The following is a 21,544-nucleotide window of genomic DNA, read 5'->3' on the forward strand; positions in this document are numbered from 1 at the left end:
ATTTACTTTAGCAAAAGAAATAATACACACAGATTCAACACAATTCCAATGAACTAATCTATTAAAATTCACAATAATGAAATTAGAAAATAAAAAGGATGTAATTAATCGACAAATCGATTTATTTTTATATAATTGATAATCTTCATATGTTCATATGGCGAGTAATTGAATGACGTCAATTTGTTTACGCAATTAATAAATATGTATTCAGATATTGAAAAATTGATAATAGTAAAGTATTGATAGCATATTTTGTTATATAATAATTTCAATATGACAGCTAAGCAATTTGTATTTATTTTGCCAGAAGCAAATATATATAAATTTGTTTTTTTGTGGAAAATTATTTAATTTTTGATTAATTCCCTGCTACAAAGAGCTTAAGATGAATAAGAGAATTAGATTTTGGATAATTCGTATATCATTTCATGTCTAGGTAAATTGATTTTTTACTTAAAAATATCGATGGTTATAAAAATCGTCCTGCTTTCAGTACAATCAGTAACAAAAGTCAAATTTAATTGACATATAACTCATCCAAAATAGTAATAAATAAAAAAAAAGTTTGCCACGCTAGTATCCCACGAAGTGCAACAATGCGGCTTCAACGTGGGTGTAGGAAAATCCAGACTAAAAATCCATATATTGTGAGAATAATTTGTACGCAAGCGCGACGCAGCTTTCGGTAAAGCTGCAAAAATATTGAAAACACTCGAGTGAAATCAGCTGGAGAGGATGGTGCTCGGTGTTGTGTTCATACTAGCACTGCTATCAACAAAAAGTTTACAATTCGAATACAAACATCACAATAATGACGAGCTGTTGGAGGTTTTACAAGATGTGAATTCAAAATGTAGCAACATTACCAGGGTATATACATTAAGTGAAAATTCCGTTTTGGGATTGCCGTTGTACGTTATCGAATTTTCAACCAAACCTGGACGACACGAAATTCGTAAGTATATACGAGGAGCTTTAGATAAACATTCATTTATAATTATCTTTTGATTTGCTGTGAATATAATTTGAATTTTAATATTCTATTTATCGAGGTATACAGGGTGTTAATTTGAAAAAGTATCACCTTTTATTTCGCCCCCTATAGATAATTAAAAAATATGATAAGCAACGTCACACTTATATTTAAGAGAGATAATTTGTAGGCTGATTTTCGATTAATTTAAATCAATTCTTTAGCAGCTTATAAATAATTTCGGTATAACAAACATTATTTTATACTACGGTGGTCACTTCGATTTTAGTATCGTCTGATTTCAATATTTTTTTTAAAACTTCGTATTTACGGCAGATTTACGAAGAAAATGACAGAAATAAAAAAATGAAAACTTGAGTTAGTTTCAAAATTTAACTCTACGCAAAAACAAATTGAAAAAATATACAAAAATATTGTTTTTCTTGTTTTATAGCCTCAAATAATAATACTTCCTCTCAAATTTGACCTCTCCTCCCATTATTATCATTTTTTGTTGTCGTATATCAAGGACACAATAATAATTTATTATTTTGAAAAAATTTAATATTTTAACTATTTAAAAAATGGTATCTTGAAAAGTTTAAGGTTTTTTTTTGAAAATGTTCGTTTTTTTTGTAAGGAACAAAAAAGATAAGTTTGAATTATGAAGTTTTTATTCAGAGAAATGCGTTTATGATAACATATGTACGAGGGTTGCTACTTAAAATTTGAAATGTATCTACCCAGATGTGGATATGTCAAATCTGACATTGTCATAATGAAGTTTGACATTTTTAAAGGTGAACGTACTCAGAACGTGTTGTACGAGTGTTATTTAAGTTAAGCACCAATCGAATCACTGTATTTGGCAGATTCACCGAATTCAATCGCGGTCGGACTTCGCTAGATAACGAATTTAGTGAAGGTCGTCCGAAATCGGCTGTTGTGCCAGAAAAGATCGTCATGTGACACACCGTGAGATTGAGGCATACTTAGGCATTAATTCCACTCACATACATTCAACATTGCACGATCATTTGGCTGATGGGAAGATTTGTTCGCGTTGGATACCGCATAATTTGACAATCGCTCAAAAAAAGCTCGTGTCGCTTTTGCAAAGAAATGCTGAAAAAAAAATAAATATCGGTGAGTTAAGAGACGTCTATAAGATCGTGACAGGCCACGAAGTATGGATTTATGCATAAGAATCCGAATCTAAACAAAAATCTACTGAATGGACAAGACGAGCCAAATCAACTACGCACGAAGCACTTCGAAGAAAACTGTCGCCTGTTTTTTCGGAATAACTGGACATGTCTCCATCGTTGTATTAGAGCAACGCAGAACGATCAATCCTGAATGAGACGCCTTCATTTGATAGCCAGAAGTGCTCGAAACAATGAGGGAAACCACACATCAGTTCAAACAAGTCAAAACATCGAATTTATGGGTCATCCTCGGTACAATCCTTGTTGGGCACTCAATTTCTTCCGCAGGTCAAAAACAAATTGCTAGGTCAACTTTTGTGTACAACTAAAGAAATTTTTTTTCTTAAGTACGCCGTAAAAACAAATATTTTAATATAAATTTTTCGATTTTCTGGAGACAAACACGATATGAAATTACCCAATATTGTTAAATGTTATGACTCTTAGAGCCGGTTTCTTCGAGGTCTAATAAAGTGCCAAATAATTATTAGCAACATAACTTTAGTAGGAATTTTTAATTGTAGAATAAATGTTTACAGTTTCTTCACCCTAGTTGGTTTAAATTCGAACTAACTGTCATTTGTCACTTTATTATATATTTAACGATTAGTCTACTGTTGTTAACACTGTGAAAGATGCCTATACAGCAATCGTCCATGTATTGAATAAAGGCTCGTTCAGATGGTGACATTCATGTCGTGGCATTAAATGCTGTGACAGCGTTTGACATTCGACGTTATGACACCAGGTGTTCACACGTACCAACACTTGTGTTGCGTCATACTATTATTAGACCGGGTGCTGAATGGAGTTGAGTGTGCAAAATGTGTGAACCGCATTCGGTGTATGGTTTTGAACTCAGAAAAGCATGCAGATTATGATTCTGGATGTTGCCAGGAGCCAAATAGGTCAATTTTTTTACACCCCACCCCCTTAGACATCTAGTAAATGGACTGAACATTATAACGATTGTTTTAGTGAAAATATCCAATTGATTTTTATGATTAAAGATACTTACAGCTAGTCAAGTGAAAAAACAACAGGAAAATTAAAAATAAAAACAATTATTATTGATAAAAAAAATTTTTTAATTAAAAAAAATCAAATTTTCATATATTATAAATGAAAAAATTATAATTATCAATCTTTTTTATTCTGACAATCGTTATTTATGCATTTGCGTAGAGAATTACAACAAATATGTAATTTTTTACAAGATCAAGCCATTGTTTTACACAATTGGATGCACATTTACACGGTTGAATCAACAATTCCGGCAGTGGTTGCTTGGTCATTTGTCGTGGGTACAAATTACCATCCTTCCTTTCATAGCCTAAGAAGGTGTAATCGATTGGCTGTAGTTGAGTTTGGTCAGCATTTATCCATATATATGTTTGTGCTGAGGCTCTTAATAGATGTAAATGTAGAGCATCTGATGTGCAAATAACTTTTAATAAATTTCATCAGCTGTTAAGTTAAGTTAAAGATGGTGTAAATGTTTTCCAAATCTTTTAGCTGTTCGACACTTAGGTATGGATTTCCCAAATGCTTTAGAGCTTCTTGTACAAAGTCCAACGGTGCAGCCTTTAAAGCATTTTATTTCGAGCCAAATCTGCTAGTCGAATCGCAACCACTCAGAGCGTGTAATGCTGGCAAAATACCACAAATATTTTCTCCAAGGAATTGAGCAGCCAAATGACATCCTGAAATGAATAGGAACCGTCGAACCATAAACCTAAACAGCCTAGACGTGCAAGCTGTTCCAGAAGTAAATTCCGAGAATGAAAACATCTGTATCAGCACTAATGATTATGATATGGCCAAGTTTGATTTTCACTGCTTGAAATATGTGACAAAACATCCTTGAATCCGCTTCTAAATGGTTAGAATTCCTGCTTTAGTGATGCTAATTTTCGACGCCTTATTTTCTCTTCACTAATATAAGTTGCAATACAAGCTCGATGCCAGGAACAATTGTATGGTGCAGTAAAGTCTGTATCACTTTCTATTTTCTTACTAATATCATCTTTTCTGCGATCCGCTGCTTTTTTAATACTAATAAACGTTTGTCGTTTCGGATTCTTCACTAAATCACTCGTTTTATCACAAAACAAACACGACAATTCATTTATGTTTCGCTTCTTCACATTTATCACTCGTAGTGACATTATCCGCGCTATTATTTGAATAAATAACACTAATAAAACAGTCGACCGCGAAAAAACTTGAATATTATTACTTAAATACTAAAAAATAAACCGTTATGAGCTACAAATTCTTTTCTACTGACTACTCCAAGCAACGTGCCGAGCTGGGTGAAGGGGAAGGGGGAAAGGGAAACCTAACCAGCACAGTTGCCGGCAACATGTGATTTTCTAATATTTAGGGTCTTAGGTAAAAGAATTTGAAAATAGCTGCCCGGTCTTCACATTTTGCATACTCAACTCCATCCAGCGCCTGGACTATATCAGAAATGGCGGAACTCGTAACTGCAGTAGCGGATGTATTAGAGGAACTAATTAATTTGAAGTTGAGGCAAAAATTAAAAAGGCGAGTACGGGTAAGAGAGTGGATTAGACGTAGGAACACATCAGGTGCATCAGGAACACTGCTGAGGGAATTGCAATTGTGCATTTTCCTTTTTCTTTATCATAACACAAAGTAAAATGCAACTACTTCAAACTAACAATGCAATGGAAACATTACGCGAAACTTATGATTTTTTTCTTACCAAATTCATCTCAGAATCAAGTTCAAATTCTTCGTTTTTTTGGAAAGGAAGGCGTGTGCAAAATTATACCAGTGTAGCTTGAGCTTATAAATTTCATCAACACCAGAACCAGTTGTCATTGATTTTTTCACCTTTCGAAATTCATTGTTGTATGTTCCTCGAATCGATCTAATTTTTGCCCTCGATGCTTTCACATTTTCTAATTTAAAAATGTTCAAAAGCGCTTCTTTCGCTTGATCCCGTTTATTTCTATCCTTAAATGCTGAAATGGAGTTATCCCATAGACAGGGACATTGCTGATAACATTCCAGAAATGTAAGCATATCAAACGAAGACATGATCGAATGACAAACATCAGATTCGCGCCAAAAAATACGTATTGTAGTATCGCACTCTCAGTACTGTCACCGTCGCCGATGTTCAAACGATGAAACAAGCGAGACATTCGATGTCACTGCCGCGACATCGCCGGTGTCACGATGTCGTATATCAAAAATTTTTGATATGCGGCACTAGCATGACGACACCATAACATCGAGACATTCAACTGTTCAGACACTGCATTGTTGCGGCACTCACGTCATGGCATCAGGTGCTAGTTGGAGAAAGATGTGTTGGTCTGAAAATTATATTGAAAATAATTGATAGTGAAGAAAAAAGAAAACGGTCAAAAAATTTCATCATCGGACAAAAAATTGTAATGATCAATTTTTTCTGCTGAAATTTGCTGTATTTCCTCAATCAATTCTTCATCAAACAAATCCTCTAAATCTTGAAAAGCATCCATATTAAATAATTAATTATTTGTATGACGAATTTTTCCAAAAATGAACTAATCAAATATTGGTATAATAATAAACAAACAAACCACTTTTGATGTATAATATTTTAGGTTAAGTTTCTACTAAACTCTTTAATTGACACTTGGCAAATAACTCGATTTACTGGAGGTTCACTTTCTTAGAAGATGAAGACACTGAATTTTTGGTTATTCGGTAAATAATAGTTAGTAGGGACTTCATTAGAAAGTGGAAAAAGCCGGCCTTAGAAAGCACATCCTTCTTGAAAAAAGAAATTGTCCAAACCAAGGACATTACAATAAAGAGACGGAATTGTTTATATTTTATGTGGCAAAACGGTCTCACTAAATAGTGCAGGGCATAGTGACGCATTCGTTTGCAAAATTTTTAATCAACGATAAACTAAATAAACCAGAAAAAATCATGTATGTAACACTTTTATATGGACAGTTTCTATAAGTGGAAGCTGTTCCGACTGAAGGAGACAGAATGATAACGCGTTCTCTATCCTCCGAGGTTCCAGCTCGGTTTGGCGCATTCTCAAGTATGCGCAGTATAGATAAAGTGTCTCGAACGACAGAGAAAATGAATATTGTCGACACCGTAACGTAGGGATTTAACCAATTGTCGTTGTCGGAGAATTACATATATGGAAAAAATGCATTTTTCAATTTTAAAAACTTCATAACAATTAATGGGTTGGAAATACGATAGTGAGTGTATGAACTTTTTTATTCGAAATATTGTGAAGAATATACAAAAAAATAAATGTTTTTTCTGGTTTATTTAGTTTTTCATTGTTTAAACAATAACGTCAAAAGATATTAAGTGTCATTTTACACTTTTATAATCAGGAACACCTCCCGGACTTTTTTTTAATATAAGAATTAAAACAATTTTGCAAACTATGGCCCTGCACTATTTGGTGACACCGATTTGCCACAAAATATAAACAATTCCGTCTCTTAGTTGTAATGTCCTTGGTTTGGACAATTTCTTTTTTTCATAAAGGATGTGCTTCTCTAAAAGTCATTAACATTTAACAATCTTGGGTAATTTCATATCGTTTTTGTCTCCAGAAAATCGAAAAATCCTCTATCTCAATGACTTTTTATTAAAATATTTCTTTTTACGGCGGACTTATGAAAAAAAAAGGAAATTTCTTTAGTTGTACACAAAAGTTGACCTAGCAATTTGTTTTTGATGTGCGGAAGAAATCATTGAGTGCCAAACAAGGATTGTACCGAGGATGACCCATAAATTCGATGTTTTTACTTGTTGGAACTGATGTGTGACAGCTCGTATCGTTGTGATGGAGAACGATTCGACTTGGTTTCCCTCATGGTTTCGAGCACTAAGTATCATTTTACACATTTATACTTTTTCTTTTTTAAATTACGAAGTAAAACAATTTTGCAAACGAATGCGCCACTATGCTCTGGTCTAAAAAATTAGAAGACTAATAATTTCTTATCAACCAAACATCTCTAACACTTCTTGATAATTTTAGTACTTAGTAATAAAATTTTCAATAATTTTCCACTCACTTTGATAAGTGAAATGAAACTTATACACAAATGTTTTTGTGATTAATTACAATTTTTTACGATCTTTTTTGTTATACTATTTTTTTATAAGTGATTAAAAATATAATTGATTTTTTGTGATGAAACATAGATTTTGGTTAACGTCATACCATACAATCACGTACAGGGAGTTTCTAAAGTAAATACGAAAAGTTTTTATCAACAAATTATGTAATAAGGACCTTGCACTTTGTAAACGATATTTAGTTAGAACCTTTACCAACGGCGCCACTGGTTTTCAATATTAATAGTCCAGTGAACAACGGTTTTTACCTCAAATTTCCATCAAGACGCAACGATTTGCTTGAAATTTCAACAGAAGATAGTAAATACTTTAAAAAACAAAGTCTACTCCATGCCGATTTGACTTTTACTGTACTGAAGTCAACTCAACTCCGGAAACAGTGACGAAAATCAACCAAATTGTGCGTGCAAATCGTGGAATGAGCATCTAGACGATGATAAAGAAACGGTTAGAAAAATTTTACACGAGGAAAAAAGTCTGGTGCCAAAAAATCCGACTTCTGACCAAACGCTCTTGCGTCCACGGGTCTGCTCAGATTTCCTTGATAGGTTAAAAAAATATATGCTTCGAAAGGAACTCGATTTGGGTCGATGGAAGGGGTGAAGCAATAAACGGCAGATCTCCTAAAGGCACTCACCAGAGAGAATTTCGATTTCGATCAATGGAAAAAACGTATGGAAAGATGTGTGGCGAGCGGATTATATTTAAATTTTAGGTCTCGAATACTCTGCGATACAAAGGATCTTTTGTGTCCCCCTTTCTTACTGTGATACTGGAAAACCCAGTATTCGCAGCTAATCCATCAATCCACTCCTTAAAAAGTCTAGAATCATTTCCTTCAAGTTTTCATCAGCTTAGGTGTGGGATGGCTTTAATTGCCAGACATCTTCATCTTCTATTTTAAGCAGCGCTACCAGGTGTAGTGCTATGGAGATCGTCCGTCCTCTGTGCAACAAAATCTGCACGCCGCATTATCTGCTAGGTCTAGCGTCTTTAAGTGCCTCTACAGCAGATCTACTCTAGTTATAGTTTCCCAAAAGAGTCTTTGCTTGTCTCAGCACATGTAGATTGTCCCAATAAATTGATTTTCTCCTATCCACCTTCTTTTCCAGTGCTTTTTCTATTGTAGATGATACCACAGGAAGGATTCGGGTTCCATATGTCCCGGAATCCATTTTATTTTTCTTGTCTAGTCCTTTTATTTTTTCTAGGCAATCCCAAACGAGTTTGGATTTGGATTTTATGATTTTGGAGTTTAGATCTCTAATGGCTGCTTGACTATGATGATCTTCTTTGCGATAGTTCCTCTTTAGATAGAATTAAACACATTTTTCAATCGCATAAATTTCTGCTTGAAAAATGCTTGGCGTATTGACCATGTTTTCGGAGTGTTTTGTTCTGGGCCCGTACACTCCTATTTCAGTTGCATCTGCTGTTTTTGATCTGTTCGTATACCATTTAAGGGGGCGTCCATAAATTACGTGAGACCCCCCATGATGAGATTTCGTAAGATTTTCATTTAATCCCTCCCCCTTTCCCCAATCTCGCGTGAGATTTTTTATAATGTGTTTTTGGCTGTAAAATTCATTGGGTTTAAAAAAAAATACAAAAAAAACAATTTGTTCTATCACTTTTATTAAAGACTAGTATACAATTGTGATTTGAGGATATTGCTGGTCGCCAGCTATTGTGCTACTCTGCGGAGTTCGGACGAGTACGACAAACACCGTAGTGTAAAATTTCGCCATATTTTTATTCTAGAAAAATTTCTTACTTTAATTCAATTTTACTTTCACACAATTTTACATAGTTTTCTATTGAAAAAAAAATTACGTGATATTTCTTAAAACCCCCCCCTCTCCCCCAAGTGAGATTTGGAAAGATTTAACTTGACCCCCTCTCCCCCTTGAACACCTCACGTAATTTATTGACGCTCCCTAATGGCATTTCTGTTCATCAACATCACCCCAACTAGGGGGTAGTAATTTTTTTGTTGACACTAACAGTGGAAATGTATAGAAAAAAACATTCTAGGCACAAATTACTCTATGGAGTTTTTTCGAAAAATCAATACTTTGTGACTTATTGAAATTTTTAATGTTTGTTAAAAAAAACATATTTTTAATCAATTTTTTAATAAATAACTCGATATATTTTGATTCTATGGGGAAAAAATGTAACGAGGTTAAATGTAGCTTTAAAAAAAATGAAAAGAAGGTTTTTTTGTTTGTTATAAACCTAATACAAACCGAGTTAAGGATGGAACTACGATTTGTAATCTTTTTATGGCTATTGGCATTTAAAAACGTTTTTTAATACTTCTGATCAGAAAAGCCCGATAAAAGATAGAAAACTTATTAGTATGAGCTTGAAATTTAAGAATTTTTTGATGGCAATATTTGTACATCAGTTCAGGGTTCTTGGAAAAAAATTGACGGTACTATTCTGTCTATTTAAGTACCTATAACGTACACGAATATAAAAATTGAATAGTAATTACGTTCAGCAATGTTTTAATTACTATTTGCAACGTCTTTATCTATGCAAAATTCAATAGTAATATTACCGATTTTCTACTTACTTAATAAAATATACAGGTTGTTTTAAAAAAAGGTGACACCCTTTCTAGGATAGATAGAAAACTGAAAAATATTTGGGGTTTGCACAGTAAAAAATTATAGACATTTTTTACGATTTGGCCGCAACTACTGACAACATTGTATTGAAATTTTATACGAATATGTTTTGGCTGATAGCCCCCCATTTAAATTAAAAACAAAAACAAAAAAACTTTCAATATACATTCCCAAACCGAGAAGAACTGTTTATATTTCACTAGAGCCTCCACCACAACCCCAGCCCTGTACAGAAGCAACTCTTATATCGAGGCCAACTCCAACAAACCTTTCTCCTATAAAAAATTTCCCTTATCTCCCCTAAAATTATCCAACGAATCTCTCTATCTATCACATCTTTATAAAAAAAACTAAATGCATGAAATTTTTATTTTTCAGTTAAACCTGAATTTAAATATATTGCAAATATGCACGGAAATGAAGTTTTGGGTAGGGAACTACTATTGAAATTAGCTGATTACCTTTGTGATGAATATTTGACGGGGAATCCTCAAATCAGATCGTTGATTCATATGACCAGGATTCATTTAATGCCCAGTATGAATCCGGACGGTTGGCAAGTCGCAACTGATACTGTGAGTTCTGAAATTCATTATTTTTTGTAGCATTTCCTCAAAATTTCGATACCAAAAGAATCACGATTATCTAACAGGAATTTACGGAAAAAACTGAAAATGTGGCAACAATGTAAATACCAGTATATATCGGTAATATAGTAGAAGTATTTTCACCGACAAAAAATTATAAAAACACTGCAAGCTGTTTCTGATATAATAGGGAATATGCATGTAATTTAAATTCACTTCCCAGAAACATTATAATCCCAATATTATCATTATTTTCCCATTTAATTTGTTCTCAGTCGTATAAAATAGTTATAGAAACGTGCAAATTGAGCTAATAAACGCCACATCGTTGCTCGTGACGTCAAATGACCCATCCTGGATTTATTGAGGTCCAAACAAGGTGTTGGTTGTATTTCAAACAAAAATCCTGTTTATGTTTGTGTTTGTGATTTTACATTAGCTGAGGTCAAAGGAATAAAAGCATTAAAATGATTTTTGCAACAATACAAACTTTTCATTCTTGTTTTCCCTGACTTTTATCGATATTATAACCTACAAACTAACTGTCACACTTGAAGTAAAGCCCGCGAAAAATAGCGACTTTCAAAACAAGCCAAATTCAATGGATACTTTACATATTATTTTAAAAATAGGGAGAAATATTTTATTGAGTTATGCTATCTTAAGAGTGTATTAAAAATATAAAAAAATACATGCATATTCCCTATATTTTAAAATCACACTATATAACCATAAATTTAATAGATTTCGCCTTTGAGTTTATACTGCCGTCTGCCATAATAAACATAAATTATAATGAAAATGGCTCCGAGAAACACGTGGAAATTTTTATCAGAATTTCAGGTCCACCAGTAGTGGGAATTTATTTTTTTAAATTTTCACTATGGCACTTTATATATGCTAATCGAATTCTTCAATAATTTCCGGGCAATATTCATTCCACAAGATTTAATGTATTTCTTCGTATGAGAGGTGGGGGAGAGTGGGAACCTTGTTATGAAAAAATGCTTGTGCCTACGTCCGGTTCTGGTTAATCCATTTTTCCAGCTATACTATAATTAATACTATAATTTAATTAGCAACGCGGATGCTAGAGGACGTTGTTTTAGGTATTGGGATTTCTCTTCGCAAATTTAAATAGAAACATAGTTTATGTTGGTTTTTTAAAAGTAAACTAAACTGACATTGAATTAGCAAAAACCGCATGTCGATATATTTCTCTGTCCCGATACATTTTGTATTGCTCTTCAAGTTTATAAAAATCGGCCAAGCAGGAATGGATTTACAGACATGTATTCATAACAAATTTCCCACTCTCCCCCACCTTATTTATTTATAAGAGAACTTGTGGGATGAAAAAAGCGAAAAGTTGTGGAAGAAATCAATTATTTTTTTGCTTTTAAGGAAATAAATATTATTGGAAATTAAAAAAAAACAATTATCCTATAATATTTAGAGTAAAATTCATAAAAAAGATTTTTACTGGGTGAAGGCTTTGGTTTATACATTTTTCTATATAGATTTTAAATTTGTAGACGAAAATATTTCAACTGATAAACTTCTATAACATTTGGAAATTTATTTACTTATATGATAGTGTATCAAGTTTACAAATATTAGAGGTTAGAAAAATAAAACTCACCGATAACAAGAGAATAATATTGCTATTAAATCCTCACACTTTTTTGACCTTGGCTTACAACAAGAAATTGTTTTTCGACTTCTCCATATTTTACATTAATTTTATGAGAATTTTCTCCAAATGACAAGACTAAATATAAAGCGCGGTAACAACACACTTTTTTCGCGGGCACATTCACTTAACTGACAGATAAACTAAATTCTGCATAATTTTTTTGTCGTGAATTTTTGCTCGTCCAAGGCAATAGATCTGTTGCATCAAATAACTATTCACTTATTTAATATATTATTATAATAAATGTTACGTATTTTGTGTAAATAAATATAAGCTAGGTACTTTCCGACATGTTTTTTAAGCCACACCTCGGTGTCAGTTCCCAATACTCCCAGACAGTGTTGCCACAATTTAAAAGCTGAATGTAAAAATTGAACTAGGTTGTACCAACTTCAAACAAATTTGATAAAATTATAAAAAGATGTATAAACATAAGTTTGAATTAAATTTTTTTTCCAATAATGTGATAGACTGTGTCAATTATTATTTTAAGGATGAAAAATTTATATAAAGTTTACCGATAAAATTAACAATGCAGTACAAAAATCTCACGATCTAAATATAAATCAACTTGGCTCTGTTTTCTAATTATTGTTACAATCTAGTACAATTTCTAGTTTATTTTATTAAACGAAAATATAAAATAACTTTATATTTGAGAACGCAGGGAAAATGTATTAGAAAAAAGGAAAAATGTACTAGCGTATAAAATACACTAAAATGTACTAAAATTGTACAATTGTACTAGCTCTGGCAACACTGCTCCCAGATCGTGTAAAAGTCTACAGAGAATCCCGCCAGTACAGTGCCGGTTTTAGTTCAACAACAATTAACATTAAAAATCATATTTTGCATTTGTTTTGTGAACATTTTAGGGCGGTGAAGATTATTTATTAGGACGAACCAATAATAATTCGGTTGATTTAAATAGAAACTTCCCAGATTTAGATAGAATAGTTTTTACCAACGAAGAACAACATATTAATCATAATAATCATTTACTTGAAGATTTGACATCACTGGAAGAACCAGTAAGTATATTAAGCTCCATATAATATACGGAAACAACTAAAATATTCATATTGCATTTATTTTTTTACAAAAATACCAGTTCAGTATTACGAACTTTTAGAAGAACTTAACGATGATAATATGCAGTTTTGTGACGGTTTATTTTAGCTGCAGCCAGAAACAAAAGCTGTGATTCGTCTCATAATGCAAGTGCCGTTCGTCCTTTCGGCAAATTTACACGGAGGAGATTTAGTGTCTAATTATCCTTACGATGATAGTAGATCGGGACGACAAACCGGCGAATATGCAGCTACACCTGATGATTTTACATTTAGGTAAGAAAAGTTTCCCTATTTTTCAAACATTGACTATAAAAAACTATGGAAATTGTAACATGTTTATATATATTTAATCGTCTTGTCTCTATGCTGTTTTGGCCCTATTGTGTTACTAACCTTTATTTCGTTAATCCACTGTTAATCCAATAATAAAATATTAATGACAATATAGTGTGTAAAGTAACAATATTTCCGAAAGTCTCTTACAATTCCAAACTTATTATCAGATAAAATTAATTTTTCATTGTTTTTTTTAATTATTATTTTACAGGCATCTAGCCTTATCTTATTCTTTGTATCACGCCGATATGGCAAAACCGAATAGAAAAAGTTGTGGGGATTACGAAAGCATGCGCTTCCCAAAACAACAAGGGATTACCAATGGTGCTAAATGGTATTCTTTAGAAGGAGGTGAGTGACCTCTATCATAATAATAAATAGGAACAATACAAATAGGTTAATAATATGTTAGGTTAGATTAGGTTAGGTTATATTGAAGCTTGAAATATTATTTGAAAGTAGGACTTTAATACTATGTATGCTATTTTTTTGTTGGGTCATTAGAATATTTTCTATTTTATAATATATCACACATTTTAATCTGTGGATGATTGAAGTTGGTGTATAGGTGATATTTCTTCAGTTCAGTCCTTTTTTTCACCACTATTTTCTATATTCCATTTCTTTCTGGATCTGCATCTTCTTTTAGTTTGTCTCGGTTTCCCCATATCGTCTCAACTGCTCTGCCCTCTTCCATTCTCAACTGTTGTTGTCCAATTTTTTGCATTACGTTTAATTCGCGTCTAATTGTTATTTTCTGCTTCAATTTGTTGGTTAACACCCAGTATTCGCAACCATAGCTCAGCTGATTCTTAGATCTTTGTTTTTATTGAAAAATCTTTGTACAGGACTATAGTCTATTGATCAGAGAAAAATAGTATACCACAACAATGATTAGTGCGTGATCAGCACGTGAATATCCCGGGTGAAACGCAGCGCGGCATCGTGATTGGTCCAAATCACTGGCACCATAATATACCACAAATAAAAAGCCGCGTGGAAGGGGCAAGCGCCGTATCCCTGCGGTCATATATGTGTGGAATAAATTCAATTTTAGCGTTATTATATACTATGTAGAAAAAACCTGGAACAGGTCGATTTTTATTCTTAAATTGACAATTTACAGTATGAAAATATTATCCCCCTCCAGCACCCTCTCTGAATTATAAGCACCCATAACATTATTGTGCTTTTCTTCAAAAATTCCGGTTTATATTCGAACCACCCTCGTAGTTGTCACTAATAGACATAGTAATCCATAAGGATGTTTCATTTATATGATTTATCAGGATTTTTATGTTAACTGATAATGATAATTCTAACCTTTGTTAGGTATGCAAGATTTTAATTATCTTTCAAGCAACGACTTCGAGATAACATTGGAATTGGGTTGTAAAAAATATCCCCCTGCTGATGAATTGCAAAACGAGTGGGAAAGAAACAAGAATGCTCTTCTAAATTTCATTTGGCAGGTAAATGTGACATTTTTTTATGAGAAAAATTAACTACAAAAACTCAAACAACTGGATGGAAATGTTTCCACCCTATTTATGTTCATAAAAAATCAAAAAATTGATATTTACTATATTTTTTTCTTTATCGTTATTTTTCGACGCATTAAAAATAAAAAGGAAACAAAACAACAAAAAGTCCAAAAATCATAACAACCCCGATTTGTCTATAAAAATTTAAACAATTTTTACAAATTATCAAACATTTTGAAAGAGTTGAAAAGATAATCAATTTAATAAAGTTATAGAAATTCGAAAAATTTACCATTTTCAATTATTTTTTTTTGTCCAAATAATAACAAATAGAGACGAGCATAGATATTCTATGTGTTACCCATGCAAAATGGCTGACCTGTCAAAGTCACGTGTTCTAGAACGGTCTATTTATAGTTTTCGAAGACGAATCGAGGAATTTATGATTTTAGGAATTCTATCGGATAAAAAAAGTGTTGAAATATTTGTTTTCAAACTTCTTATCTTAAATGCACTGAGGAAAAAATAATTGAAAAGAAAACTATTGAAAATATCGATTTTTCATGACCAAAAATATAGTGGAACTCACTTCCAAATGATCACAACGTTTTCCAGCCCCGAAAGACATATAAAATAATTATTATTTCAGACTCATATTGGTATTAAAGGCATAGTATTCGATATTCAATCGAAAACAGGCATACCTGGAGTTGTCATACACGTTCGAAATATAACTGACAATCCGTACGACATCGATCACGATATCACATCAGGTAAATTATAAATTATACAATACACATTTTATTAACTGAGGTTAGAATTGAATTAAAAGTTTTAAATTTTACAAAAAAATACGAATTCATTTGTCAGTTTCGCCAGAGATAAGTTTATTGTATAAAGGTTCACTCTATGAAAATTGATGTTCGTTACTTGAGTACTGTTATCAAAAGTATTGGGATAATGTAATGTTGGTAACTAGTTTGGAAACGTCATCGATGACGCGTTACTATTTTTATGATTTATAAACTATACTTGTTTTAAAAATTAATTTGAAATTAAAAAGGGAGATTTAGCAACAAAAATATAGGGTAGAAAAAACTGAGATATTCATGAAAACAATAAAATCCTATTTTCGTTTTGTTTTAGTACATGATGGAGATTACTACAGGTTATTAACACCTGGAAAATACAAAATAACTGCATATCGAGATGGTTATTTACCTCGCTCAAAAATCGTCACCGTAACCAATAAACCCTTCGAAGAAGCTCAGAGACTAGATTTCCCTTTACAGCCAATAACGGTAAGATCAGAAAATCGCATTCATGTTTTTCTTCAGTAGTTTTACATCAATTTTTCCATATTATTGTGTGAAAATTCATCAATGCATATTTTTATAATAACAGAAAATAATATTTGTTACTTATGCTCGAGAAAAATTTTTCCTCATTTTGTTTTGAAAAAAATTGGGTGATTTTTTTGTTTATACAACTAAATAATCGTGTAGATATTTAATTTAAATATTATCATCCAAAAGTGGGTTCCACCCTATTTTTGTTCAAAAAAGATCGAAAAATAAATATTTTTTAGGTTAGGTTAGGATTCTCTTTCTTCATGCTTTCTTTGGTTATGCTTTTTGTGTTTTTTTTTTTCATAAAAAAATGGTTTTCAAACTTATGATTAATTTTTGGAAATGGAAGGAAAAAAAATAAGACGTCAATTTTTCGATTTTATATCAATTTACAGAAAATTACAACAATTGTACCATTTCCAAAATTTTTCATAATTTCTGAAAATTGCTTAAATGAAATTCAATCAATTTTTTTTCAAATTGTATAATTTTCTATTTACTTAAAAAAATAGACAAAATAAAAAAAAAATTGAAAATATCAATTTTTCAATTATCCATGATCAAAAATAGGGTAGACTCCACTTCCAATCATTTACCAATTTCAAATATGCTCAAATCTTGGAACCCATCCACATGTTTTAGTCGTTCGGCTCAACTTTACCGCACAGCAAGCTAAAGGCCGATATACACGTGCTTGTGCCGGAATCGCACCGCAGTTAATTACACTTACACAAACCATGCTTGATCCATCATATTCGCGACTATTTCTTATATATTAGGTTAACATACTGAGTTAAATGAAATTTTTGTTAGGTTAGGTGAAATGAATTAGTTGAGCACGTTATTACAGTGATCGGAGAACGCACCGATGGGCCCAGAACCCATCCTTGGTGTAATGAAAAGTGTTGTGCGTCTTAGACCAAACAACTGCTCCTAAACAGGCGCGGAATCCGATTAGTGACCGGACACGTGATGGAATTTGAAGCAGTTTATTACAAACGGACATTTATTTCTAGTATTAATCAAAATATATAGGAAGTGTAAGGAAAAAAGTTTAAATGTTCATTTCAATAAGAGGAGTGGAACTATTTTTGGCCATCAAGTATTTTCTTGAAGTTTGGAGAGTATGTTGTAGCCGCCATTCTGATGCAGTTGTCCAAATTTTCATCAGTCAGTCTGTTTCTATATTTGTTTTTTATGAATTTCATACTCGAAAAAGATGCTTAATACAAGTATGTATTAATTGATCAGCCATATTCTATGGTGTCTATCCCCTCGATCAATCGAGACCAAAAACATTCCGAAAATACCATGGTGCTTTGAAACTTATCTGGGCACGATGTTGCTTCGGCGTAAAATACAATGCCACGTGCTATACATGGGCCGCACGACATTGGCTTTTGTAGCTTGCAACAAGGAGACATATTTGTGGCATGTCGCATAGTGTTTGCCCCGGTGTAAAAGGGGCCTAATAATAAAAAAAAATTTGATAACTTTGAGGGTCAATTTATTATTTTTTTTATTTTTTTATTTCTTTTTATTTTATTTTCTTTTTTGTTTTATAGAAATGTAGACGTCGTCGCAAATGGAAGCACAGATCACTTAGGTACAGAACAAATATTATTACATTAGGGGCCATAATCACGTTTATTATAAAAAAAGCTAGTGAATAACCAAAAACCAGTAAAATTATAAAATATTTGTGCCCGTTACACAAGCGATTAGTGCAATACGGTAAATCCGCCCCTGCTTGAATAAGTAGCTTTTTTGTTTCTAAACATTGACAAACATTTGATACTGTCCTAATACAAAAAAATTTTTTTTCAATTTACTTTTGATGTAAATCGAACTCGAATAATTGAATAACAAAATTAGTCAGCTTTAATGATAATTTCAGCTTAAATAGAATAATATTTATTTTAGATGCCACCGTACATGGTCGCTCCGAACAACAATTACATCAATTCGAAATTAGAAGATGAATTCGATAACCAGCAATGGTCCAATTGGGCCGAAGAAAGTGAACCCATACCAGAACCAATAGCAGTACAATAAAACATAAGTCGTATAGCAATTTTTTTTCTGATTACGCACATAGTTTACTATTAGTCAGGTCAAAATATGCATTTCAAATAAAATAAACTCCCACAAAGTTAATTATTGGTAAATACTTTGAGATGATAGTTAGAATTGAGTTTCCATTAATGTCCAACGATCCTTGATCCTTTGTATGATAATAAGAGTTACTTCAAATCAAAACAAACAAAATATAGAGTTTTTTCGGTTTTCCTCGTAAACGGTGAGTTTTATCAAAAAAATAGATGGGAGAAAAATTGTAGATCACGCAATTATCTACAAAAATTGTGATCATACTTTTTTCGATACGAATCACCATTTCTGAGATATCGCGATTTTTAAACTACAAAGATTGGTATCTCTATTTGGCGCGTTTTTTAAAACATTGTTTCCCAGGTAAGCGAGCTACACTTCCGGTAATGGCAGAATTTTATAGAATGATACTACAATTTGATGATATTCATTGGAAGTGTAGTGCACAACGTTTTAAAAAAGGCACAGTTTTTGTAGATGATTTGATGATCTAGAATTTTTGTCTTATCTAGTTTTTTATAAAACTTAATGTTTACGAAGAAATTTTAAAAAATTAAGAATTTTGACATTTGACAAGAAAAAGAAGAAGAAATGAAAGAAGTCGAATTTGAAGATAATGGATTAAGAAAAAGTTTAGCACGCTTATCTGGTGAAGAATTTTAAAAAACGACGTGCCAAGTAGGGATACCAATTTCAAATTTTTGAATTGTGATATCTCAGAAATGGCGATTTGTATTAAAAAAGGTATGAGTACAGGTTTTGTAGATAATTTTATAATTTTTATTTTTTCTGCTGCTAAAACGCATCGTTTACGAGCACATTCCAAAAAACTCGAAATGTTGACATTTGACAAGGAAAAGAAGAAGAAATAAGAGAAGACGTGTTTGAAAATGAATATCATTAATCAATTGAGTTCACAGTTTACGTGAAAATTTGACATTGAGTAACATTTTTTTAGAGCGCACAAAATCGATAGGAACTTCTGAAGACTTATTTCCAATAGCAAACACAAGATTTCTGTCAAAATTCAACTCTGTGGGATTTTTTTTATTTAAACCATATTTTTAGTCTAATTTGACCGGACTATATCCAATTATTTTTTAATAAAAAAAGTACTTTACATATGAAATTTTTTTGAAATAGGTTGATTGTGGAGAAGAAAAATAGTGACAAATTGTTTATGTTTTACTTTGAATATATCTCACTTTAATAAACAATTGTGTAATGGATCAATAAATTATTCTGTTTGAACTTTGAGATATATATGGATAAGGTTAAATATATATATTAAATAATTTTGTTTCTAACAACACATTCTTATAACAAATTTTAAAAAGAAATAATTTACATTTAAATCAGTTTGCCGGTAAATGACTTCATCGCTAATTGAAATTCAAAATTACGTCATAATTAGTGATAAATCAATTAATTTCCTTTAAATCGACTAATTAGGGTCATAAAACGTTAATTCAGGTTTAAGTGTATATAAATTTGTAATAGGGAGTTTATCAACATTCCTATCCTTGAAAAACATTAATCCAAATATTATATAACCTACAAAATTGATATTACAAAAAGTTTGTTATTTATTTCCAATAATCTCTGAAACACAACTCAACTTGACAACATTGCATTCGTTTGGGATAGTATTAGACTCAGTTACATGGACACAATTGAATTTGTATTAAATTCTTGTAAAAGAATCAATTACAATTTTCGAATCGTAAACGGTTTCGATTCTTTTAGTGTCATTCAAAGCAGCCGAGGGAATATAGAATCGTGCATAGTCGTGTAAGATCGTTTTGCATTAGACTTATGCCGCATTCATAGACATAGACATAATACTAGACTGCGCATTCGATGTACTAACGACCTCTGTGGGGCATAACCGTCACGAGTGAGTCTTCATGACTTTATTGGCAACTGGACGTGGTAGTTCGTCAATGACGTGTGTTTGTTCAGGATATTTATTATATGTTCTTCAATATAAAAAACAGGGTTTATGATCAAAATAAAAACACGTTATTTAAGCGTTTTAGAAGTAGTCAAATACTTTTACCGAGGTTCTAAATGTTGGAAATTAAGTATTTCCGGTTTTTTCCAATAATTGGATTGGTGCATTTCCGGTTTAGCTTTCTGAACTAGATTCATACATAATACAAGGAAGAGTTTTTTTGGGTGCTTATTGATAGGAGGTGGATAGAGGGAAAGAATCAAATTTGCTGGTTAAGTTAGATTAGTTTTACTTCAGCTTAGCTCTGAAAAATGATATTTTCCTATAAAATGCGAAATGTTTTCTGTCTGCATTTCTGTCTAATTCGTAAATTCATTTCAAAAAGCTGAAGTTAACCAAATTGGTGAAACCAAATATACCAATTTCTGTCATCTGGGACTTCTTAAATGCAAAGTTGACTTGTTTTATAGTGATTCTAAACGGGAAGTATTTCTTAACTAGTTGTATCAATACTGGCTATAATCCAACAACAAATATCCTGTACCAATGCGTAGACATAGAAATATTTTTTATACAAACCTCGTATATGATTACAAATTAAGTTTCAAAGTACCTTTTTTATCAAAAAATATTTATTAAAGTACACATTTTTCAAATTCTTTAAGTTGAATACAACAACATAGCAAACAATTTTCAATATTTTAGAATTTTAGAACCAATAAATTGTCATCTTCCATTATGAAATAAATTTTATTTTAAACTGTATTTGCCATTTATTTTTAACCTCGACGAAATAACCATATTCAATCATTTTATACAAAGCAATTGGTAAATATTTGAAAATATTCAGAATTCAATTCCTTTTAATTCTTAAATTTTTTTACGATCTGGCAACACGGTATGAGTGACGTGCAACGTTATTTGTACATATTAGAAGTTCCATACGAATCACTTAACGAAATAATAATGAATTATTACTTCATTTTTATCTTCA

The 21,544-nt window shown here is 31.8% G+C and overlaps 1 protein-coding gene and 1 long non-coding RNA gene across 4 annotated transcripts; one reads left to right on the plus strand and one right to left on the minus strand.

The window, feature by feature from the left end:
- The first annotated feature begins 394 nt into the window (after positions 1–394).
- Positions 395–21,315, plus strand: LOC130449130 (carboxypeptidase E-like). Of its 2 annotated transcripts, XM_056786821.1 has the most exons (10): positions 395–958; positions 10,341–10,537; positions 13,121–13,276; positions 13,425–13,591; positions 13,866–14,005; positions 14,987–15,126; positions 15,788–15,911; positions 16,285–16,439; positions 18,053–18,093; positions 18,411–21,315. In XM_056786821.1, the coding sequence occupies exons 1-10, from the start codon at positions 739–741 to the stop codon at positions 18,460–18,462; spliced, it is 1,392 nt and encodes a 463-aa protein (XP_056642799.1). In that variant the 5' UTR covers positions 395–738; the 3' UTR covers positions 18,463–21,315. The 2 variants fall into 2 exon arrangements, with proteins under 2 accessions (XP_056642799.1, XP_056642797.1); XM_056786819.1 differs by lacking the exon at positions 18,053–18,093 and having other exon boundaries at positions 671–958.
- On the minus strand, positions 8,945–13,114 carry LOC130449133 (uncharacterized). 2 transcript variants are annotated; one of them, XR_008910426.1, is made up of 3 exons: positions 12,192–13,114; positions 10,424–10,544; positions 8,945–9,083 (listed from the first exon to the last, which is right to left on the minus strand). It is a non-coding gene; the product is annotated as an uncharacterized LOC130449133 (long non-coding RNA). The 2 variants fall into 2 exon arrangements; XR_008910425.1 differs by having other exon boundaries at positions 10,424–10,630.
- Positions 21,316–21,544: the final 229 nt, after the last annotated feature.

This window comes from Diorhabda sublineata, chromosome 9, assembly GCF_026230105.1.
Source record: "Diorhabda sublineata isolate icDioSubl1.1 chromosome 9, icDioSubl1.1, whole genome shotgun sequence".
NCBI lineage: Eukaryota > Metazoa > Arthropoda > Insecta > Coleoptera > Chrysomelidae > Diorhabda > Diorhabda sublineata.

Excerpts from the sequence above, each read along its gene's own strand:
- LOC130449130 (XM_056786819.1), top strand. The coding sequence starts at position 739 with ATGGTGCTCGGTGTTGTGTTCATACTAGCACTGCTATCAACAAAAAGT. Across the intron at positions 13,277-13,424 it reads TGACATCACTGGAAGAACCA|CTGCAGCCAGAAACAAAAGC; the intron begins GTAAGTATATTA and ends GGTTTATTTTAG. Across the intron at positions 13,592-13,865 it reads CCTGATGATTTTACATTTAG|GCATCTAGCCTTATCTTATT; the intron begins GTAAGAAAAGTT and ends ATTATTTTACAG.